The sequence below is a fragment of the Procambarus clarkii genome, chromosome 23, assembly GCF_040958095.1.
Source record: "Procambarus clarkii isolate CNS0578487 chromosome 23, FALCON_Pclarkii_2.0, whole genome shotgun sequence".
NCBI classification, from domain to species: Eukaryota; Metazoa; Arthropoda; class Malacostraca; order Decapoda; family Cambaridae; genus Procambarus; species Procambarus clarkii.
This window is the reverse complement of record NC_091172.1, coordinates 7,673,735-7,692,285: the sequence shown is the minus strand read 5'-3', so window position 1 is coordinate 7,692,285 and position 18,551 is coordinate 7,673,735. Positions and strand designations below refer to the sequence as shown.

The window sequence follows — 18,551 nt, the reverse complement described above, 5'->3', positions numbered from 1 at the left end:
TCATCAATGGTTTTTAAAAGCATGCAAGTGTTGGAAAAAATCTTATGATGAAATGCATTTTGTAATAGCAAAGAAAATTCAGTTACAAACAAATTTGCTCATCTATTACTTACATGATCATGTGTATATTTGCCATCGATTAGAGTACTCGGTGGTGGCTGTTGGTTACCACATGTAGACACTGCCAGAGCATGACATTTACCAAGACTCAAGGTTATAAGTTTGACAATCTCATGGCTGCGGTTAAGTTCAGATAGGGTTGCCTGAAACAATAAATTTTTAAATGTGAAAAAGAATGTTAAACTTTTTTTCATCAAAGTTGCTTAAAAAAAAGTAATCTTGTTCTCAATGCTGGCATAGCACAAGCAAAAATGCAATATTCTTAAAAATAAAAACCCTGCTCACTTTACAATACATACATTAGAAAATACTCTTTGAAATACAAATCCCCTACCTAACACACTCTTGTACCATTGCATTTTGTACCATTTCACAGGCTTGCCTATCACTTTATAGAAAATCACTTGCCTATCACTTTATAGAAAAAAAGGATTGACTTCTTTTTTTCCAGCTCTTATTTAGACTTTTTGCCTCAACGAGGTTCCATTTCAACTTCTCTGTCTTCCTTTGAAAGATCTCGTCTTAACCATAATTTACATTTCTTATCGCTTATTAATTATCTAACATTCCTTAGTACTTCTTCCATCTATTTAAGACTGTTTTTGTTTGAGTAATCCTCAAGTGTTGATCTTTCCCTTTTTCGTACCTGCCAAATATCTTGTAGTTACAGATATTATCTTTGGTTGTAAGACCTTCCACTAACCCAACAATTTTATCTATTACTTTCGCTTCTTCTGCGGTTCTTTCTGACCTAGATGTTCTCTCTTTTTCTTTGCAACCAAAAGTTAATTGGTCGATAACACTGTCGATAATTCGATCAACTATGTTTTGCACCAGTTTTGGGTCTGATGTCAGTTCCTTTCTGACTTCCAGTCTAATGTCTGTGATTTTCCGAGTGCTGCAGTGTCTGGCTTCCTTTACAGCTTTCTCTATTGTGAACAGTGTGGGTGGGGGTGTGGTGGAAGTGTGGGTGGGGATAGTGTGGTGCATAGTGGTTAGCAATGGAAAGTGAAATAGCAATTTTTTTTAAACAATAAGGAATCCCATACCAGGAACACCTAATGAAATGGACAGAGTATGCCAATGCATATACAACAATTTTATTTCTTCCTGAACAGTACAAATATGAAATAAAACCATTTAACTCACCTTTTCAGTTTTAAAGTAAGATGCTCCTCCCTTTGTGATTGACTGTGCCAAATAATGAAGCTGCTTAAGTGGCAGGTAAACAGCTGGGCTTCTTTTAATATCTTCAACACAGCGCACTATATAAGATTTACGAAGCTGCAACAAATAAAATGTTTTTAACATCAACCTTTTACATGCTACATACTGCATCGTACAAATTTTAATCCATGTTGATTATTTACTTGGTACACTTACATATATTTCATTTGATCTCTATTTGAACTTAATAGAAACAACTTGCTACCAACAACAATAGTTACCAGCCTGTTTAAATACAGTGAAACCTCAGTATTCGAACAGCTCCCAAAGCGAACTTTTTGGCATTCATTTTTGGTATTCGAACATGAACATTGTGGAGGGTCTTCCACCTTCACTGTGGGAGACCCGTACTCTAATTTTGATGATTCCACACTGCCAACCCACCAGTGTGATTCGTTTTTGTCAAGATGGCCCACCCTCAACAATATGGGATCAACCCCAATTTGTTGCATCTAGAGATTTGCTGCAATCAGATGAGCCTTCAAGAGACATCTGTATTATGCATTTTTTGAGAAAAATACATTGCTTCACCTGTTTCTCCTTATGTTTCATTAATCTATGAAATTTTTTAAAACGTGACTGGAGCGATATTTAAGGAGTTACCATTGATACTCAAAAGCTTCCCATAATCTATGGGCTAATTTCAGTGAGGGACACTTTAATTTTGACCTATCACATGAGGGACAACTGCCAGGAGAACCTGTCTGTAAACAGATTTCTCCACATCTACTTTATTCCCATGCTCCAGCCTCGAAACCTCATTTTCATAGGAAGCAGTGACCATACAAGCGAATGAAAAACATGCAAAATGAAAATGAACCATAGAATTTGGTTTTAAATATGTTCAATGGCTAACCCAAGGCCCACAACTCTTTCTTCTAATGTTGTCATCTATGAAAATAATTAAAATGAGACTGGAGCCATATTGTGCTATCATTCATACACTAATATTTTCCACACTTACACTAAGAAATCACACCACAACATTCATGTATATCACATTACAGTGTGATTTTGTTGTGCATGTGAAGCTGGAGCATATGGTTGATGAACTAATTTATCTACACCAGAGTACATAGAAGATGTGTAAAGCTTGGACTGGTTTCAGTAGAAGCCCCAAGACTTCCTGTGGATTGAGTGGAATCCCAGTTTGTTTAATTTTTACAAAGTCGTAGTGCAGGGGATAGCGTGCGCAATTGGGAGTACCCTGATCGCTGGTTCGAGTCACCTCATTACTCCAATTGATTTTCTCATTTCCCACACTCTTTGGACTAATGTCACTGAGCAAAATTAAAATTTCAACTGATCATACAATGGATAATTCAGGAGATCCTGACTGTAAAGAGATTTCACCCTCATTATCAGTATTTCTCAGGATCCAGCCCCCTTGAATCTTATTTTTTAATGACAGAGCCATGACCCAAAAATGGTGTAAATAAACCAGGAACAGCAACTTTTCCATAGATCTGTAAACTCTGGCTCTGCACCCAATAAATGTTGTTATTAAGAACCCCCACAAGTTTTGAATAATAACCTCAGGATAATGATCAGTAAAATTGGTAATAACTGTAAAAGTTATTAGATCCATTACCTGGTCTCTTGTAGCAGATTCATTAAGAATGGTCAGGTGTTCATTCATTGCTTGATGCACTAGTTTTGGTGGTAAAGCTGGAACACGGGCTAGAGCCCACAGGGCATCAAGCATCTTCTCTGCAGTTCGACCCAAGTGTGAATCTTGGCCAATCTTCCCAATGAAAGTGAGAAGTTTTTCACGCAAGCGATCATTTCCACCATCCCAGCTCTGGAGAGATTTCATTCAGTCAACAATTTATACAACTATTGTACTAAAACATATAAAACTTAACCCTAAAAATGCAATTATCAAAATTGTTACCTTGCCTGTGCACCATATCCCCCCCCCCACCCTCCAAAGAAACCCAGCATTGAATGGAATAAAACTTCAATTTCTGGGCGAACACCAGTGGCTCCCTGAGGCTACTATACCGATATAGTGCCAAACTAGCAGGTGCCATCAGTCATGGAGTTCTCATTGGCCTACCAGAGACCACGAGCCAGAACCTGGTCCAGTCAGATTCTGGCTCGTTGCACTATGAAAACTTTAATGTACTGTAAAATAACATGAGTTATTCATGTCTGCCACCACCAAGGGATTTTTTTTTTAATTTTTCTTTATTATGCACCCATACCCATCCCGTAGGCAGTGGTGGAAAGAGTTACAGAGGCACATAATGGGTTCAGGAACTGAACCCCCATAGTTCGTTTAGCTATGCAAGTGACAATCTTTTGAAGCTAGTTACACAACAGTTTTAATGTTTCATACGCATGTACATATACAGTATATACAATTATTTACACAAATACATATACAAATCAATAATCTTTATATATTGCAAGTGATTCAACAAGAGGCTCACAACTGTCTCTATACAAGGCAATTTACATCTATGGTGAGTCACAAAGTTACTAATATTGCACCACACCCACCCAACCGAGTGACAGCTTTACCGTCATGTACAGGCTGCACCTACAGTAAGCGAATTTTGGGTACTTCGCTAAGCTTCCTGGTAGTACTGGTCCTGGTAGTACTGGTCCTGGTAGTAATATTGCCGGAACAACCGTGGACATCTTCAAGAGGAAACTAGATTGTTTCCGCCAAGGAGTGCCGGACCAACGGGGCTGTGGTGGGTATGTGGGGCCTGCGGGCCACTCCAAGCAACAGCCTAGTGGACCAAACTTTCACAAGTCAAACCTGGCCTCGGGCCAGGCTTGGGGAGTAGAATTCCCAGAACCCCATCAACCAGGTAAGTACATCATTATGAATGAAGTACTTACACATTTCTTAGACTCCATTGATGGTGTTATATCTGAATTCTGCAATTTTTTCACATTCCATTACATAGTGATGCAAGGTATGTGAATAGTTCTGCTGACAGTTTAAATTTAGTCAAAGATACATCAACAGATGTTGCAAACTCTGACAGATACTTGTAGCCAAGCCTAAGCCTAACGGTGATAACATCTAGAAATCTTCTAACCTTATTGGATGACCCATAGACATGCGGTTCTTCCTGCATAACAGAATGATGATAGATGGAATAACTGGTGTGAATTTCATTTTGCTGTAAGTCTTCAAGATTTTGTTGATGTTACCAGAATATCACTGGCCTCAGGCTGCTCAGAGGCAGTTCAAGATGGTAATCAATTCCCTCTTTATGAGCAAAAGTTTTGGCTAACTCATCAGTTCTATCATGCATTCGGAAACCAATATGGGAAGGAATCCACAGGAGACAAACTCTGACTTCACCATTGATTATTTCTATATATTTGTGTCTAGATTCAGACAGAAGCATGTCACAGTTATGCCTTGGGGAGCTGAGTGCAGTCAAGGATGACAAGGAGTCACTTACAATTACCATGTCAACTTTGGATTCATATACGCACTCTAGTGCAAGGATTATGGCAAAAATTCTGTTTGAAGAGTGGAGGCCCAGTTATTTCGCTGTCACAACTGCACTTCCAGCTGCACCATAGGACTGGTGCAAGGAGCCATCAGTGTAAATAATTTGGGAAAGGAGCACTCTTTGACCAAAGCACCAATTTGGCTTAAGGCATTGTACTTTACTTCTTGTCGAAGCAAGGGTTGTTCTTTAATCAGCGTGGGTGGGAAAGGGGGGGACAGTTATTTGGAAAGGGGTGATCTCCCATGTGGGCAGGAAAGTGTTGTTGTTATCTTTCTCTTGGTAGAGGTGATAAATATCATACATTGAGCACGGTGGCAGTTTTGGTAATCCATTTGGAGGGATGCTGGCCTTCAAGAAAGAAGGCTTGGAGGGCTTCAGTGCTGGGGTTATGGTGGGCTAGCCTAAGCATCTTAATACCAATTAAAGCATTTATTTCAGTGATATGATCACTTACACATGGAATATTCAGTTCATTCCTCATGTTTGGTAATTTAGTTGTATGGGGGCATTCAAGGATAATCCTCATGATTTCGTTTTGCATCTTTTCCAGCCCTCCAAGCATTCTCTCAGGCACTAGAGCAAGCATGGGTGCAGCATAATTAATCAGAGATCTAATATATGAGATACATCAATTTGGCAATTCTCACATTTGCACCATAGCTTGGATGGTAGCCTGCCACAGCATTGAGAGCATGGAGCCTCTCTCTACATTGACGACCCAGTCTGGCTACAACATTACGGTACAGTGGAACCTCAAGACCAAGGTATTTGTATCTGGTTACATAGTTGAGCAGCTGCATCTTGCAAACAGCCTCACCATGTCTGAGTGGGCATCGGTTCAGAATCTTTGTTTTCTCTACTGAGATGATTAAGCTTAGTTCATGACATGTGTTCAATACAGAGTTCAGAACATTTTGGTGTTGGTATACCCATTGGTGTGGACCACTATATCATCCATATAGCTAATGATGTCTGGCCCCTTCTGCTGTCAGGCCATTTGTTAGGCCCTTGCGTGAAGCCGTATATCTGGGGAGACAACAAGTTACTAATTCTGTAAAGGAGACGGTTTAGAAGCAGCCTCTTGAGACACTTACAAAGACAACTAGTGAGGGAGATTGGGCAAAAAGCACTCTGCTGGTTAGGTTTCGGAATGGGAATAGTAAGGCTGCTGGTCCATGACTTTGGAAGCTCCCCAGTTACATAGCTCATATTATACAATTGAAACAAAGGATTTCCTGGCACTAGCAGAAGCATACGTAGTATGCTGTAACTAACTCCATCCTCCCTGGGTGATGTAGCTCTGCCTTTATGCAAAGCAGTATAGTTCGTATTTAGTAAAAAGCATGTCATAGTCATCCTTCTGATGAAGCCAATTGTGAATAGTGCTGACTTCATTCTTCATCCTCCTGCAGCCCATCCTCCGAATAGACAGTACGTTTTAATACTAAATGTAATAGGTACAATCCTGACTATCGGCAAAGAACATAAATACACTTAATCGCTAGCATCGCACCAAAATATTGTGAATATTAGAGTTTACCTGAAAAGCTGTATAGAAAACCACGGCCTAACCTAACCTTTGGGAGTGTAGGAGGACAAGCATGTAAACAGCATTTATTGCTTCTTAATTACAAGTAATACTTAACCTATAGCTATATTGATATTACAATTTTATAAAACTAATAAAAGAAAACTAAAGTCTTTCAATAAATTATAAAGTAACTCAGGATATTTTCAAATTTTGTATAAAATTTCCATTGTTTAATAAAACTGAAAAAGAAATTCTATATATTTAAAACTTGTATATATAGAATTGAACACAAAAACTTCAACCTAAAAATTTTGAGTGCACAGGTATTAACAGAAAATGAGGAGAATATATGGGGAGGTAAATGTAACATCACAATTAAGTGTATTTATGTACTATGCAGACAGTCAGGAATGTACTTATTACATTTAGTATTGCCCATTCGGAGGAAGGGCTGCCTCCTGATGAAGCATGATACCAAGGAGCCATGCTCTATCATCATATCTATTATTTAATTCATTCTGTGTGTTAGAAGACTGTCAAACCTGGAAGTTGTGGCCCAAGCATCAACAAGCTCATTTGCTCTGAAGGGGATTAGGGTGCGAGATCTCTGCAGCATTTTTCCCTTTGATTTTGACGATATCCTTCGATGCCCAGCTTCATGGCATGTGAGAATTGAGACCACTGACTAAAGTTTCCCAGTCTGTCTGCCTCAGCTCTATCATACATTCCCTGGCTTCAGCCAGGGCCGTTTGAAAGAGCATAAGCATTTCAGTAGTGTCGGTCCTTCTATAAGCTAGCCAAATTCTTAGACTTTGAGAAGTACATCATTAGCCCGACCTACTGAAAGATGTGGAGAAACTCCTGAGTTCGGACTCTGAGCAAGTAGCACCTGAAACCAAGATTTGGCTGGCCACCAAGGAACCAGAAAAATTACCCTCCCCCCTATAGGACTCCAACCACACCAGCACCCAAAGCAACAGCTGGACCAGGGAAAAATGTAAATGAACCCCATCTCAATCAGTCCAGCTGAAAGGCGTTCACTGCGAGAGCACTGCAGTTGGGAAACAGAGCCGCATAAAGAGGCAGACATCGAGACCATGCCATTGCAAAGAGGTCAACGTCTTGGCATCCGAACATCCGGCAAAGCCACAGGAAGGAAGCATCGTTTGACACCTGGGCATCTGAATGCCACAGAAAGGAAGTGGTGTCAACAGTCCATTCCGTGGAGATGGGAAGGAACCGGGACAGACCATCGGCCAGGACGTTGGACACTATTTCTATACTTCTAACTATTTTCTTACTCTATGGATTAAAAGAAAAGCAATCAAATAACCAAAATTCATGGTAAAGAAACTAATGATTATTGAAGGGAATATTTTCTACAATGTTTCATTCCACACTGGAACATCTTCAAGTAAGGAATGAAAATACAGGGTTATTTGTTGTTATTTTAGATTCAGCTACTCTGAACAAAAAGTTCCAAGTTGCACGAGCATGAGCTACGGTGACCCCTGTAGTGGACTTACCTGGCACAGGAGCGGGGTTGTATTTTGAAAAAATACAGGGTTCAGCTTTATCTTAAATGCACATATGAAAGAGGTGAACTTGCATGTGGGGTGAAGTGAAGAAATCACACACAGGTGAAGAAATACTGGTAGGTGAATAATAAGAATGAATGCCAATCAAACATTGGGTAAGGCAGTGGGCAAGGAGAACTCGATACAGATGTCGTTCCGGTGCTGTATGGTGCGGTTTCGATTTGAACGTAGGCAAGGTATCGAAGTTGTTACTCTGTATATTCAAGGTGGGTATTTTTTCCTTTTATGAGTACAACTTCCAGTATTTGCAATCTTCTCTGGTCAGTGGTGGATGCCAGAATTGATGTTTTTTCTACTAGCATATTCTAGTGAGAGTTGTGTTTTGTACACTTTGCATATGATTTCTAGGTGCACCAGCTTGTAGATAGTAGGTCAGTCTTCTCGAAAGCTTTACATTGGTCATACCAACATAAGTAAATCAAAGGTGACATCCTTCATTTGGGCACATAAATTGGTATACCTGGTTTGCTTTTTGGAGAGCACTGTATTGTTTATTGGGGCTGTTCTTAAGTACTAAATCAGCATTAAATGCTGATTTAATGCACTGTATTAACATAACCAAATGTAATGAAGACTTGCCTAACCTAATCAAACTTTACCCTAAAATAACCTTAGCCTAACGTAACCATGGACAGATAGTAGATAAAAATACTAATTATGTAGTCTTTCTCAAACCATTCCTGTGGGCATATTTCCTCCTTGAGGACAGGATGCCCAGATCATCAAGGATTTAGTGGTAGGATCCTATCTTATGTAATTACTCAACCTACTATGACAGAATCATGGAATTGGTGACCATTTTCTACCAGAGGTAGTAACTGGTTCAACTAATCAAAGGGGCATTTTATATTATTCCTCTTCTTTTTCCTGGATCAATTCATTCTTACCCATGTGAAAGTGGAATACAGGGTAATGGTGATTGTTCTAAGTTTCATGCCAGTGCAAATACATGTTCTCCAATAATGTTAAGAAACAATGTGTTAACAGTTCAATACAATAAAACAAACATGGACAAATAATTATATATTCTCCAAGCATGGATACATCAACACTTTCATATTCTTTACCATTAAGAAACAAAAAATTATGAAAATGGATGGCCCACAGCACACTATGGCCCACCTATCTAAAACCCAAAATACCTTTCTGACGAGGCTCAAAAGGTGATCAAACTGGTGAGGATTGAAGCGTGTTGCAGCAGCTGCCATAATACGGTGGATATTGTCAACTACATGAGGACTGGCCTTTTCTGCCATGTGCCAGATACGCGTCAGCTCCTCCTCTTGCAACTTTGGCCCCATAAACTCTACAAGCTCCTTCATGCGATCTGTATACTGTACTTGGTCGATGTTACCTTAAGTAAAGAAGCATTGTAAAAATATGTACGTTATCTTCATTCAGCATAAAAAAAGGCATTATTCTAAACTTCAAATCTAATGTGTATATTTTCTTGAATATACACTTACCTTCTAATGCAAGGGATAGCACACGTTTACTTGTCATCCATTCTTGAATGATATCTGCATCAAGAATATTGCCATGACACCTTTCGCTATCTTCAATAAGCCTTGCAAGTTCCTGTGTAAATAATTGTGTGATCAATGATTCAACAAAATTTAAATATTTGAAAATTGTACAGTAACATGAAATTTAATAATGAATACTGGGATTCTATTTAATATAAATTTTTATGGAATCATTTGTTTCATCTTGTCAGTAAACATCATGATACAAAAATTTTTAACCAATTGTAGATATCATACTACAGTACTTATATATTGTGAGTATAGGAGTAGTCTCACAGTATGTTATATCCAAATTAGATAACTTTCCTGCTCTTGAGGAATAAAAATCAATCAATCAAAACCCAGCATTGAATGTAATGAAATGCCTCTTTCTTAGCTCCAGTGGCTTCATGAAGCTATCTCGCTGAGATTAATCTCATCAACTAGGTCCCATCAACCATGGAGTTCTGTTTGGACTCCCAGGGATCAATGCCAAAACCTGGCGTGCTCAAAAAGGAACAGAGTAAGTGACATTCTGCAACCCCCACCAAGAAAGCATCTGTAAAGTCAGTGAAGCATTGCAGATCACTGCAATGTTGAGTTCATAAGAACTGAAGCCTTGAAAACTGCCAACTAACTCCACCAAATGTTAATAAACAATTACTATATCTCTCAAAACTAACTTGAATCTATTAGTAGTACCAACCCACTGCCACAAGGAGGCTTGTAGCCCCAGCCCCCACCAACCCTCCAAAGTCAATTCTGGATTAGATGAAAAGCCTACAACCACCAACCTATGCTTAGGGCCCATGCAGGAATATCCATGGAAACAAAACAAAAATAAAAGGGAGCGAGTGAGTGAGTCAGGGAGCCACTGCCTTGAAGAAGGAATCCCAGACTAAAATATAAAAGTTGATGGTGGAGCAACTTGCTGACCTGGTCTGCTTCCCTCCTTCCCCCAAACGAGTGGGAAGAGGTGGGGCAATCCGGCCCGCGCTAGTTTTATGAATTTTTTATAGTTTGTTTACATTGTTGGAGTTTTTTTTTTTACTGTTTTGAGGCTGTGATCTCATTTCTAACCAAGCAGTAGTTGATTTTATTGTGCTAACTTTCTGGGTGTCTTTCCTTTGATGGTGGCTGACATGAATAAATTTACAAATACAAATTTTTTATAGAGATATTGCTCCCTGCACCTCTCTGAGGGAGGCCAGATTCTGGCTCGTAGTCCCCAGTAGGCCAATAAGAACTCTGCGACTTATGGCACCTAGTAATTTGGCTCTATATCAGTATAGTAGCTTGAGGAAGTCACAAGGAGCTTCCCTCCCCAGAAAAGGCAATCTTTTCACTTGTGAAATAATTCTAACCTTTAAAGCATTCATACGCGCAGAAAAATGTGGCGTTTTTAACATGCGAATAATCATTTCCAATCTCAGATCACTTGTACGCTGAACTTTTTCAGGCCAGAGAGACACGCACAAAAGTCGTACCGCTTCTAACAAGTCATAGCAGGATCCAATTTTCTGGAAGATAATTAGTAATCAGCATTAGCTAATTTTCACAAAAAAAAACTTACTACTATTAAATAATGTGCACATGGAAATTCAAATGTAATAAGTATAAAGTAAAATTCAACAAAACATGAGCAAATTTCAGCAAATGAATTGCCACAAAGGGGCAAACAAAATTCAAATCTAATTGAATAGCTGAGAACTTACTTGTCCCTTGAGCTGCTTTTCCTCCAGATTGGCAACATACTGGAGAGCTTGAGAAACTGCTGGCAACATGATTGGACAAACTGTATCCTTTACCAAAAACTTGGCACACTGCCCTAAAGGAAAGAGTAGTGCAGCCATCTGACCCGCATCAAGTTGTTCTTCAGAGGAAAAGTGACCAGCTACTAGCTCTAAGCCTCCACGATTGCCAAAAATGTTAATGAGGTCCATTAGCCAACCGTATGATTCCTGTAATAAATAATACAGCTCCTGTATGTGGTACATCAACATTAGGCTACACTAATTCCCACTTTCTAGGGGAAACCAGGGAAACAGCACAAGAAAGAAAAAATCCTATTACACCTGTCCTTTCACCAAACTGAACACACAACACATCATCATGAAAAACCATCCCCACTACAAGTTACCATTATAAATCAACAAAGTTATTCCTGTGCTGCTCTTCACCTCATTTCTACTGATAAATGCAACTTCTCCAGGCCACTATAGATACATTAAAAAATGTAGACTTTATATTTGGATTTTTGTGCTTCCAGGGTGCAGATGTTAAAAGAAAAAGAAATTTTCAGCACAATTTATTTTTTGTGCACCCTGGGGGATATTGGCTACTGTATAACCCTCAGACAGCGGTTATCGTCATATGTTGATTCACCGGATAATGCAGCTATCGTCACATGACGATTTAAACAATTAGGGTCTGGATTTTACATGTATGATGCAAATAAGGATATAATAGCTCTCCATGGATGTAATGGAGTTTACTGTGACCCATGAAAAAATCCTGCTATAATTTCATAGTTATGTTACTATGTGAATGCAGTTACCATCATGAACGTTAATAAGTGAATGTGATCATTGTTATTGTATAAAATTCCATCATAACTGTATATATATACTAATGATCATATGGTTTTCACAACTCCCTATGATTGTAATGAAGTATACCAGATAAGTCCGTCATCAATTGAACCATTATCATGCGTTACAGTACCTGTATTAGGAGACAATCATCATCTGCCGTAGCACTTTGGTTGCTTACGACTTTCATTTAATCTATACTATCGCCCATATGGTGCCAATTAAGCCACATCATTGCCCACAGCCCAATACTATTGTATATTACATTCATATCCTTTTCACTATTCTATACTGGCCGTAATGGGGGTAAACTAATCATCAATTGAAACATTATCATATGTTATGTGAATTATGTGATTTATAAAGTTATTCAACATGCATGCTCTTGTTAATAAAGAGAAACAAGTACTTGCTTAGTTGTATTCACCTACGTGTGCTTGCAGGAGTTGAGCCTCGGCTCTTTGGTCCTGCCTCTCAATTATCAATCAACTGGTGTACAATTCCTGAGTCAATTGGGCTCTATCATATCTACATTTGAAACTGTGTATGGAGTCTGCCTCCATCACATCACTGTCTAATGCATTCCTTTTATCAACTACTCTGGCACTGAAAACATTCTTTCTGACGTCTCTGTGGCTCATTTTGGTACTGTACTAGATTTCCACCTGTGTCCCCCTTTGTTCGTGTACCACCCATGCTAAATAGTTTATCTTTATCTACCTTGTCAATTCCTCCAAGAATTTTATAGGTGGTGATCATGTTTCCCCTAACTCTTCTGTTTTTCCAGTGTCGTGATGTTTAGTTCCAGTAATCTTTCCTTGTAGCTCATACCCCTCTGCTCGGGGACTAGCCTGATGGAATACCTTTGAACCTTTTCTAACTTTGTTTTGTGTTTGACTAGATATGGACTCCACACTGGAGCTGCATACTCCAATATTGGTCTGACATACGAGGTATACAAGGTTCTGAATGATTCCTTACACAAGTTTCTGAAGGCAGTTCTTATATCTGCCAACCTTGCATATGCCATTGATGATATCCTTTTGATGTGAGCTTCAGGGAACAGGTCTGGCATGGTATCAAGCCCCAATCTCTCTCTCTGATTCCCGAAGGATTTTTTCTTGGTATCTTGTGTTCGACTTACTGCTCCCTATGCCTACCTTAATCACTTTGCACCTGCTTGAATTAAACTCTAATCGCCATTTGTTGAATCATTCCTTCAGTCTGTCCAGGTCATCCAGTAGTCTCTTGCTGTCCTCCTCGGTCTTAATCCTTCTCATAATTTTAGTATCATCAGCAAACATTGAGAGGAATGTTGACCAGACCACACACTAGAAGTTGAAGGGACGACGACGTTTCGGTCTGTCCTGGACCATTCTCAAGTCGATCCTCATTGAGAGGAATGAGTCTATACCTTCTGAAAGATCATTTACATATACAAGAAACAAGATAGGTCCGAGTACAGAACCCTGTGACACTCTGCTGGTGACATCACGTTATTCTGAGGACTCACCCCTCACAGTAACTCTACTTCCTGTTGCTTAGGTATTTCCTTATCCATTGGAGCACCTTACCAGTTACTCCAATTAATGGAACTTCTCCAATTTATGGAAGTCTCTTATGGGAGGGGACTTTATCAAAAAGCTTTCTGACAGTCCAAGAAAATGCAATCTGCCCACCTATCTCTTTCTTGCTTAATGATTGTTGCTTGGTCATAGAATTTTATTAAACCTGTGAGGCACGATTTGCCATCCCTGAACCCATGCTGGTGGTGTTACAAAGTCCCTTCTCTCCAGAAGTGCTACCAGCCTTTCTCATGATCTTCCTAGAACCTCCTGCCTATCACTTTTTGTATATTGGGACTACACTAGCTGTCTTCCAACTTTATGTTTCCAGTGACTTGTTATACACCAAAGAGTGGCATGCAAAGTACTTCTACCCACTCCTTTAGCATGCATGGTGAGATTCCATCAGGTTCAACAGCCTTAAACACATCTAGATCTAACAGATACCTCCTCACCTCATCTCTGGTAATTTCAATATCTTAAAAGGCTGCTTGGTTTATTGCCTCCTTTCTTAGTTAAGGGACTTTCCCTTGCTCTACTGTGAAGACCTTCTGGAATCTCTTATCGAGTTCTTCACATACCTCTGTCATTCTCTGAGTACCCAATCTCTCCCTTTCTCAGTTTCATCACCTGTTCTTTTGCTGTTTTTTTCTCCTGATGTGGCTGTATAAGAGTTTTGGTTAGGTCTTGGCTTTATTTGCTATATCATTTTCAAACTGCCTCTCTGCTTCTCTTCTCACACTGAGGTACCCATATTTCTGGCCCCTCTGGCATCTCTCTCAGTTTGCTGGTGTCCTGTTATTTTTGTAGTTTCTCCATGCCCTCATGCTTGGGTGCCTTGCTTCCTTACAAGCCTTATTGAACCACCGATTCCCATTTTGCTTTTCGTTCTTTCTTTCTGGGCTGGGATAAACCTGTTTTTTGCCTCCTGACACTTCTGGGTGATGTAGTCCATCATGTCTTGTACAGAAGTTTCTCTGAGCTCTGTTTTCCATGGTATTCCTATTATATATTTTCTTATCTCATCATAGTTCCCCTTCAATGTGCAAGCCTTTTGCTTTTCAGTCCTTTCCTTGGATAGGTTATTCCTGCTTCCTCCAGATAATTAAATGTTATAGTAGTACACTGTGGCCATTTATTCCTATGGGTGGGGGGGGGGGTGTCTGATTTGACTTCCTTTGGATTCTAATTGGACTCGTTCAGGGTGAATATCAGATCAAGTGATAAACAATCGGAGAAACTTCCGAGGAGAACACAGACACAAATAGAATAAATGAATCGAGTGTCTTGCGTATGTCAGTGTTAGCAAAGTCGGACATCATGTGTTGACAGACACCAGACTACAGCCACCGGGCAACCTTTCAGAGTGCCTCCACCCAGTAAAATTTAAAATATTAACTTATTTTCATGTTTTTTCTTTCATTTTGCATACATAATAATTCTATAATGACTTTTTATTTTAATTATTTTATTTTTTGCTCATAGGCAGGAATGACCATTTTGCTATAGCCACTGTTTAGGAGTTAACAGGCGTGCAGCCCAGTGGCTAAAAAGGCAAGGACCATGCAAAAAAAATGCCAATAAACTTTAAACTGAAGTTCAACTATGGAAAAAGATTATCAAAGAATCTGTTTACTTACAAATTGCGAGGTAGATTCTGCATATATGACATCTCCAGTGAATTCAGCTGGGCGGTGTTTGTTTTTTTGATTCCATTCACATTTAGAATCCATGGCCTATGAAATCATTTACATAATTTATTAAATAAATATTAAATATCAAGACTAAACCAACAAAAATGCAGAAGGTAGTCCTAATGGCACATTCAAGGCTTGCCATAAGAAGTATAACTCATAATAATTAAATAATTATTGTCCAAGTTCTATATGATATAATAAAGTGTATACAATATAATATGATGAGCTATAGAGGAAAAAGTACTTACAAGAGCATATACGTCCTTGAGTAAGGCCTCTGGAACTGGCCCATGCTTTAGCCTTACAATTACAAGGCTTGTGAGCAAGTCAAGCATATTAAAAACACCCTCTTGGATTTCTAAACCCCATCTGCGAACTGCTCCATTTGCTAACAGTTTGTGAAAACATTCTGGAAGGCACCGATCCATGAAACGATGGCAAGACTCGTCAACATCACACAGACCTATCAATAATAGAATAAATGAAAATAATATTTTAAACAGGAATTATAAACATACTGGTAAATGTGACACAGTAGAATCCGTGCCCAAAGACAGAATAATAATTAAAAACTACAGGGTTGCTTACTGGAATGATTTACTGCCTAGGTGCCTCTCTCTAAAGTAATGCAGTCAAGCATCATAGATATAAAAAAAAAAATCAAGCATAGCATGTAATTAAACACCCATTTCTGGTAGGCTTTCTGTAGCACCTCGGTGCTTAAACACCGGTACAGCTAAGTGTTAGCATCACGCTAGGCAAGTGAGCATGGAAGATTGTAGGCTGGGACTACAACCTGATGGCAGTTTGAGAAATTGATTAGATTGAATAGCAATGACCCAAACTATATGACAATGAGAATAAAGAACCTTAATGGAAATATGAAAGTTCTTGTATATAAGTGCATAATAAACAGGGAAGGATATCTGGAAAAACAATTTGCAACCTGGGATTCAACTGAACCTTCTAGGGTTCCTGAGGCTTCCACTGAAGCCAGACCAGTTTCACAAAATTCCCCCCCATGCACTCTGGCTTTGTAGTCCAGGAATTCAACCTCCGATGCTTTTGTTGCAATTCCTTTGACCATGTCGTGGTGTAGTCGTCTAAGGCATTTGCTTGGAAGTACTCGGAGCATATGTTCAAATCCTCCTCATGGTGCCTACTGATTTTCTCAGATATATCACATTAATGTGGTTTCTATGATTTTTTTTGGTATACTATCAAGAGCAGCCAAAAACAGATAAGAAAAGCGAAAAAAATCATGAAATGTGTATAGCAGAACAGGTAAAAACATACCACAAAGGGATCTTCCATATACTGGTACATATGCCAAACAAAGACGGGCACTTTCAAAAATGAGTTCAGTCATTTAATTGGTAACCCTACCTTACCTTGAGGTTACCTTGAGGAGCTTCCGGGGCTTAGCGTCCCCGCGGCCCGGTCGTTGACCAGGCCTCCTGGTTGCTGGACTGATCAACCAGGCTGTTGGACGCGGCTGCTCGCAGCCTGACGTATGAGTCACAGCCTGGTTGATCAGGTATCCTTTGGAGGTGCTTATCCAGTTATCTCTTGAACACTGTGAGGGGTCGGCCAGTTATGCCCCTTATGTGTAGCGGAAGCGTGTTGAACAGTCTCAGGCCTCTGATGTTGATAGAGTTCTCTCTCAGAGTACCTGTTGCACCTCCGCTTTTCAACAGGGGTATTCTGCACATCCTGCCATGTCTTCTGGTCTCATGTGATGTTATTTCTGTGTGCAGGTTTGGGACCAGCCCCTCTAACATTTTCCACGTGTAAATTATTATATATCTCTCCCGCCTGCGCTCAAGGGAGTACAGATTTAGGCTCTTTAGTCAGTCCCAATAGTTAAGGTGTTTTACCGAGTGAATTCTAGCAGTATAGGATCTCTGCAAGCTCTCCAGGTCGGCAATTTCTCCAGCTTTGAAAAGGGCTGTCATTGTGCAGCAGTACTCCACTCTAGAGAGCACAAGCATTTTGAAAAGTGTCATCATCGGTATAGCATCTCTAGTGTGAAAAGTTCTTGTTATCCAACCTGTCATTTTTCTTGCAGTTGTGACGGCTACTTTATTGTGTTCTTTAAAGGTAAGGTCTTCCGACATGAGTACACCCAGATCCTTTACATTGCCTTTTCGTTCTATGTCATGATTTGCCTGAGTTTTGTACGTGGTTTCAGTTTTTATAGTTTCATTTTTTCCATAGCGCATGAGCTGGAACTTATCTTCGTTAAACACCATATTATTTTCTGTAGCCCATAGAAAGACCTGATCTACATCTGACTGGAGGTTTGCAGTGTCCTCTATGTTGCCTACTCTCATGAAGATCCTAGTGTCATCTGCAAAGGATGATACAGTGCTATAGGTTGTGTTCTGGTCTATGTCTGATATGAGGATGAGAAAAAGTACTGGAGCAAGCACAGTACCCTGGGGGACTGAGCTCTTCACAGTTGATGGGCTGGATTTTATTTTGTTGACTATTACACATTGGGTTCTGTTGGTCAGGAAATTGTAGATCCATCTGCCTATTTTTCTGGTAATTCCCTTTGAACGCATTTTATGTGCAATAATGCCATGATCACATTTATCAAAAGCTTTTGCGAAATCTGTGTAAATTACATCAGCGTTTTGTTTGTCTTCCATAGCATCTAATGCCATATCATAGTGGAAGTGAATAGAAATTGGACATTATTCCCTTAAAATGTTTCTTTGACTTTTGCCTTAAGACAGCTTAGGGAAGATGTCCCAACCTCAAAACCCTCAGACGCATCGAGAAAGGAAGCATGGGAGGGAGAAGGAAAGGAAGGGCAAACTACACTCAAAGAGGAAAGAAAGAAGAGATGGTGACAACCAAGGCAGAAAACCACCATCTCCATATCTAAGACTTCAAACACCAAATGAGGTAGCCCTGGGGTCTCCCACCAGGCACACAACCTGGATTGCCTCAACCAAGAAAACCTAATATGCAAAGCAGTCACTGCCTGAAGGACCCATTGGAAGGGCCAGAAGGATAGCAACAGAGTAAATCCCACATGACTCAGGACTGAAGATATCACTGACCAAACAGGCAGCACGCTGAGCTAGACAGAATGTCGCCACATGCCACAGATAATCTAATCCACATGAAGCAACAACGGGTACAGGGTGAATGGTGGGGGGGGGGGATAATCATTAGACCACTGAACCTGTAAGGGATTTCCAGGACCTGCAGAGAAAGTAACCCT

The 18,551-nt window shown here is 39.8% G+C and overlaps 1 protein-coding gene across 3 annotated transcripts in view; it reads right to left on the bottom strand.

The window, feature by feature from the left end:
• LOC123764144 (ubiquitin carboxyl-terminal hydrolase 24) overlaps positions 1-18,551 on the bottom strand; it is a 167,919-nt gene that overhangs the window by 135,983 nt on the left and 13,385 nt on the right. For all 3 annotated transcript variants that reach the window (XM_069329848.1, XM_069329847.1, XM_069329849.1), the window contains 9 exons: positions 15,565-15,779; positions 15,260-15,355; positions 11,179-11,424; positions 10,828-10,983; positions 9,425-9,536; positions 9,101-9,312; positions 2,939-3,148; positions 1,270-1,404; positions 114-263 (listed from right to left, as the gene is read on the bottom strand). In XM_069329848.1, the coding sequence (XP_069185949.1) occupies positions 114-263; positions 1,270-1,404; positions 2,939-3,148; positions 9,101-9,312; positions 9,425-9,536; positions 10,828-10,983; positions 11,179-11,424; positions 15,260-15,355; positions 15,565-15,779 (1,532 nt within the window). The remainder of the gene's footprint in view (positions 1-113; positions 264-1,269; positions 1,405-2,938; positions 3,149-9,100; positions 9,313-9,424; positions 9,537-10,827; positions 10,984-11,178; positions 11,425-15,259; positions 15,356-15,564; positions 15,780-18,551) is intronic.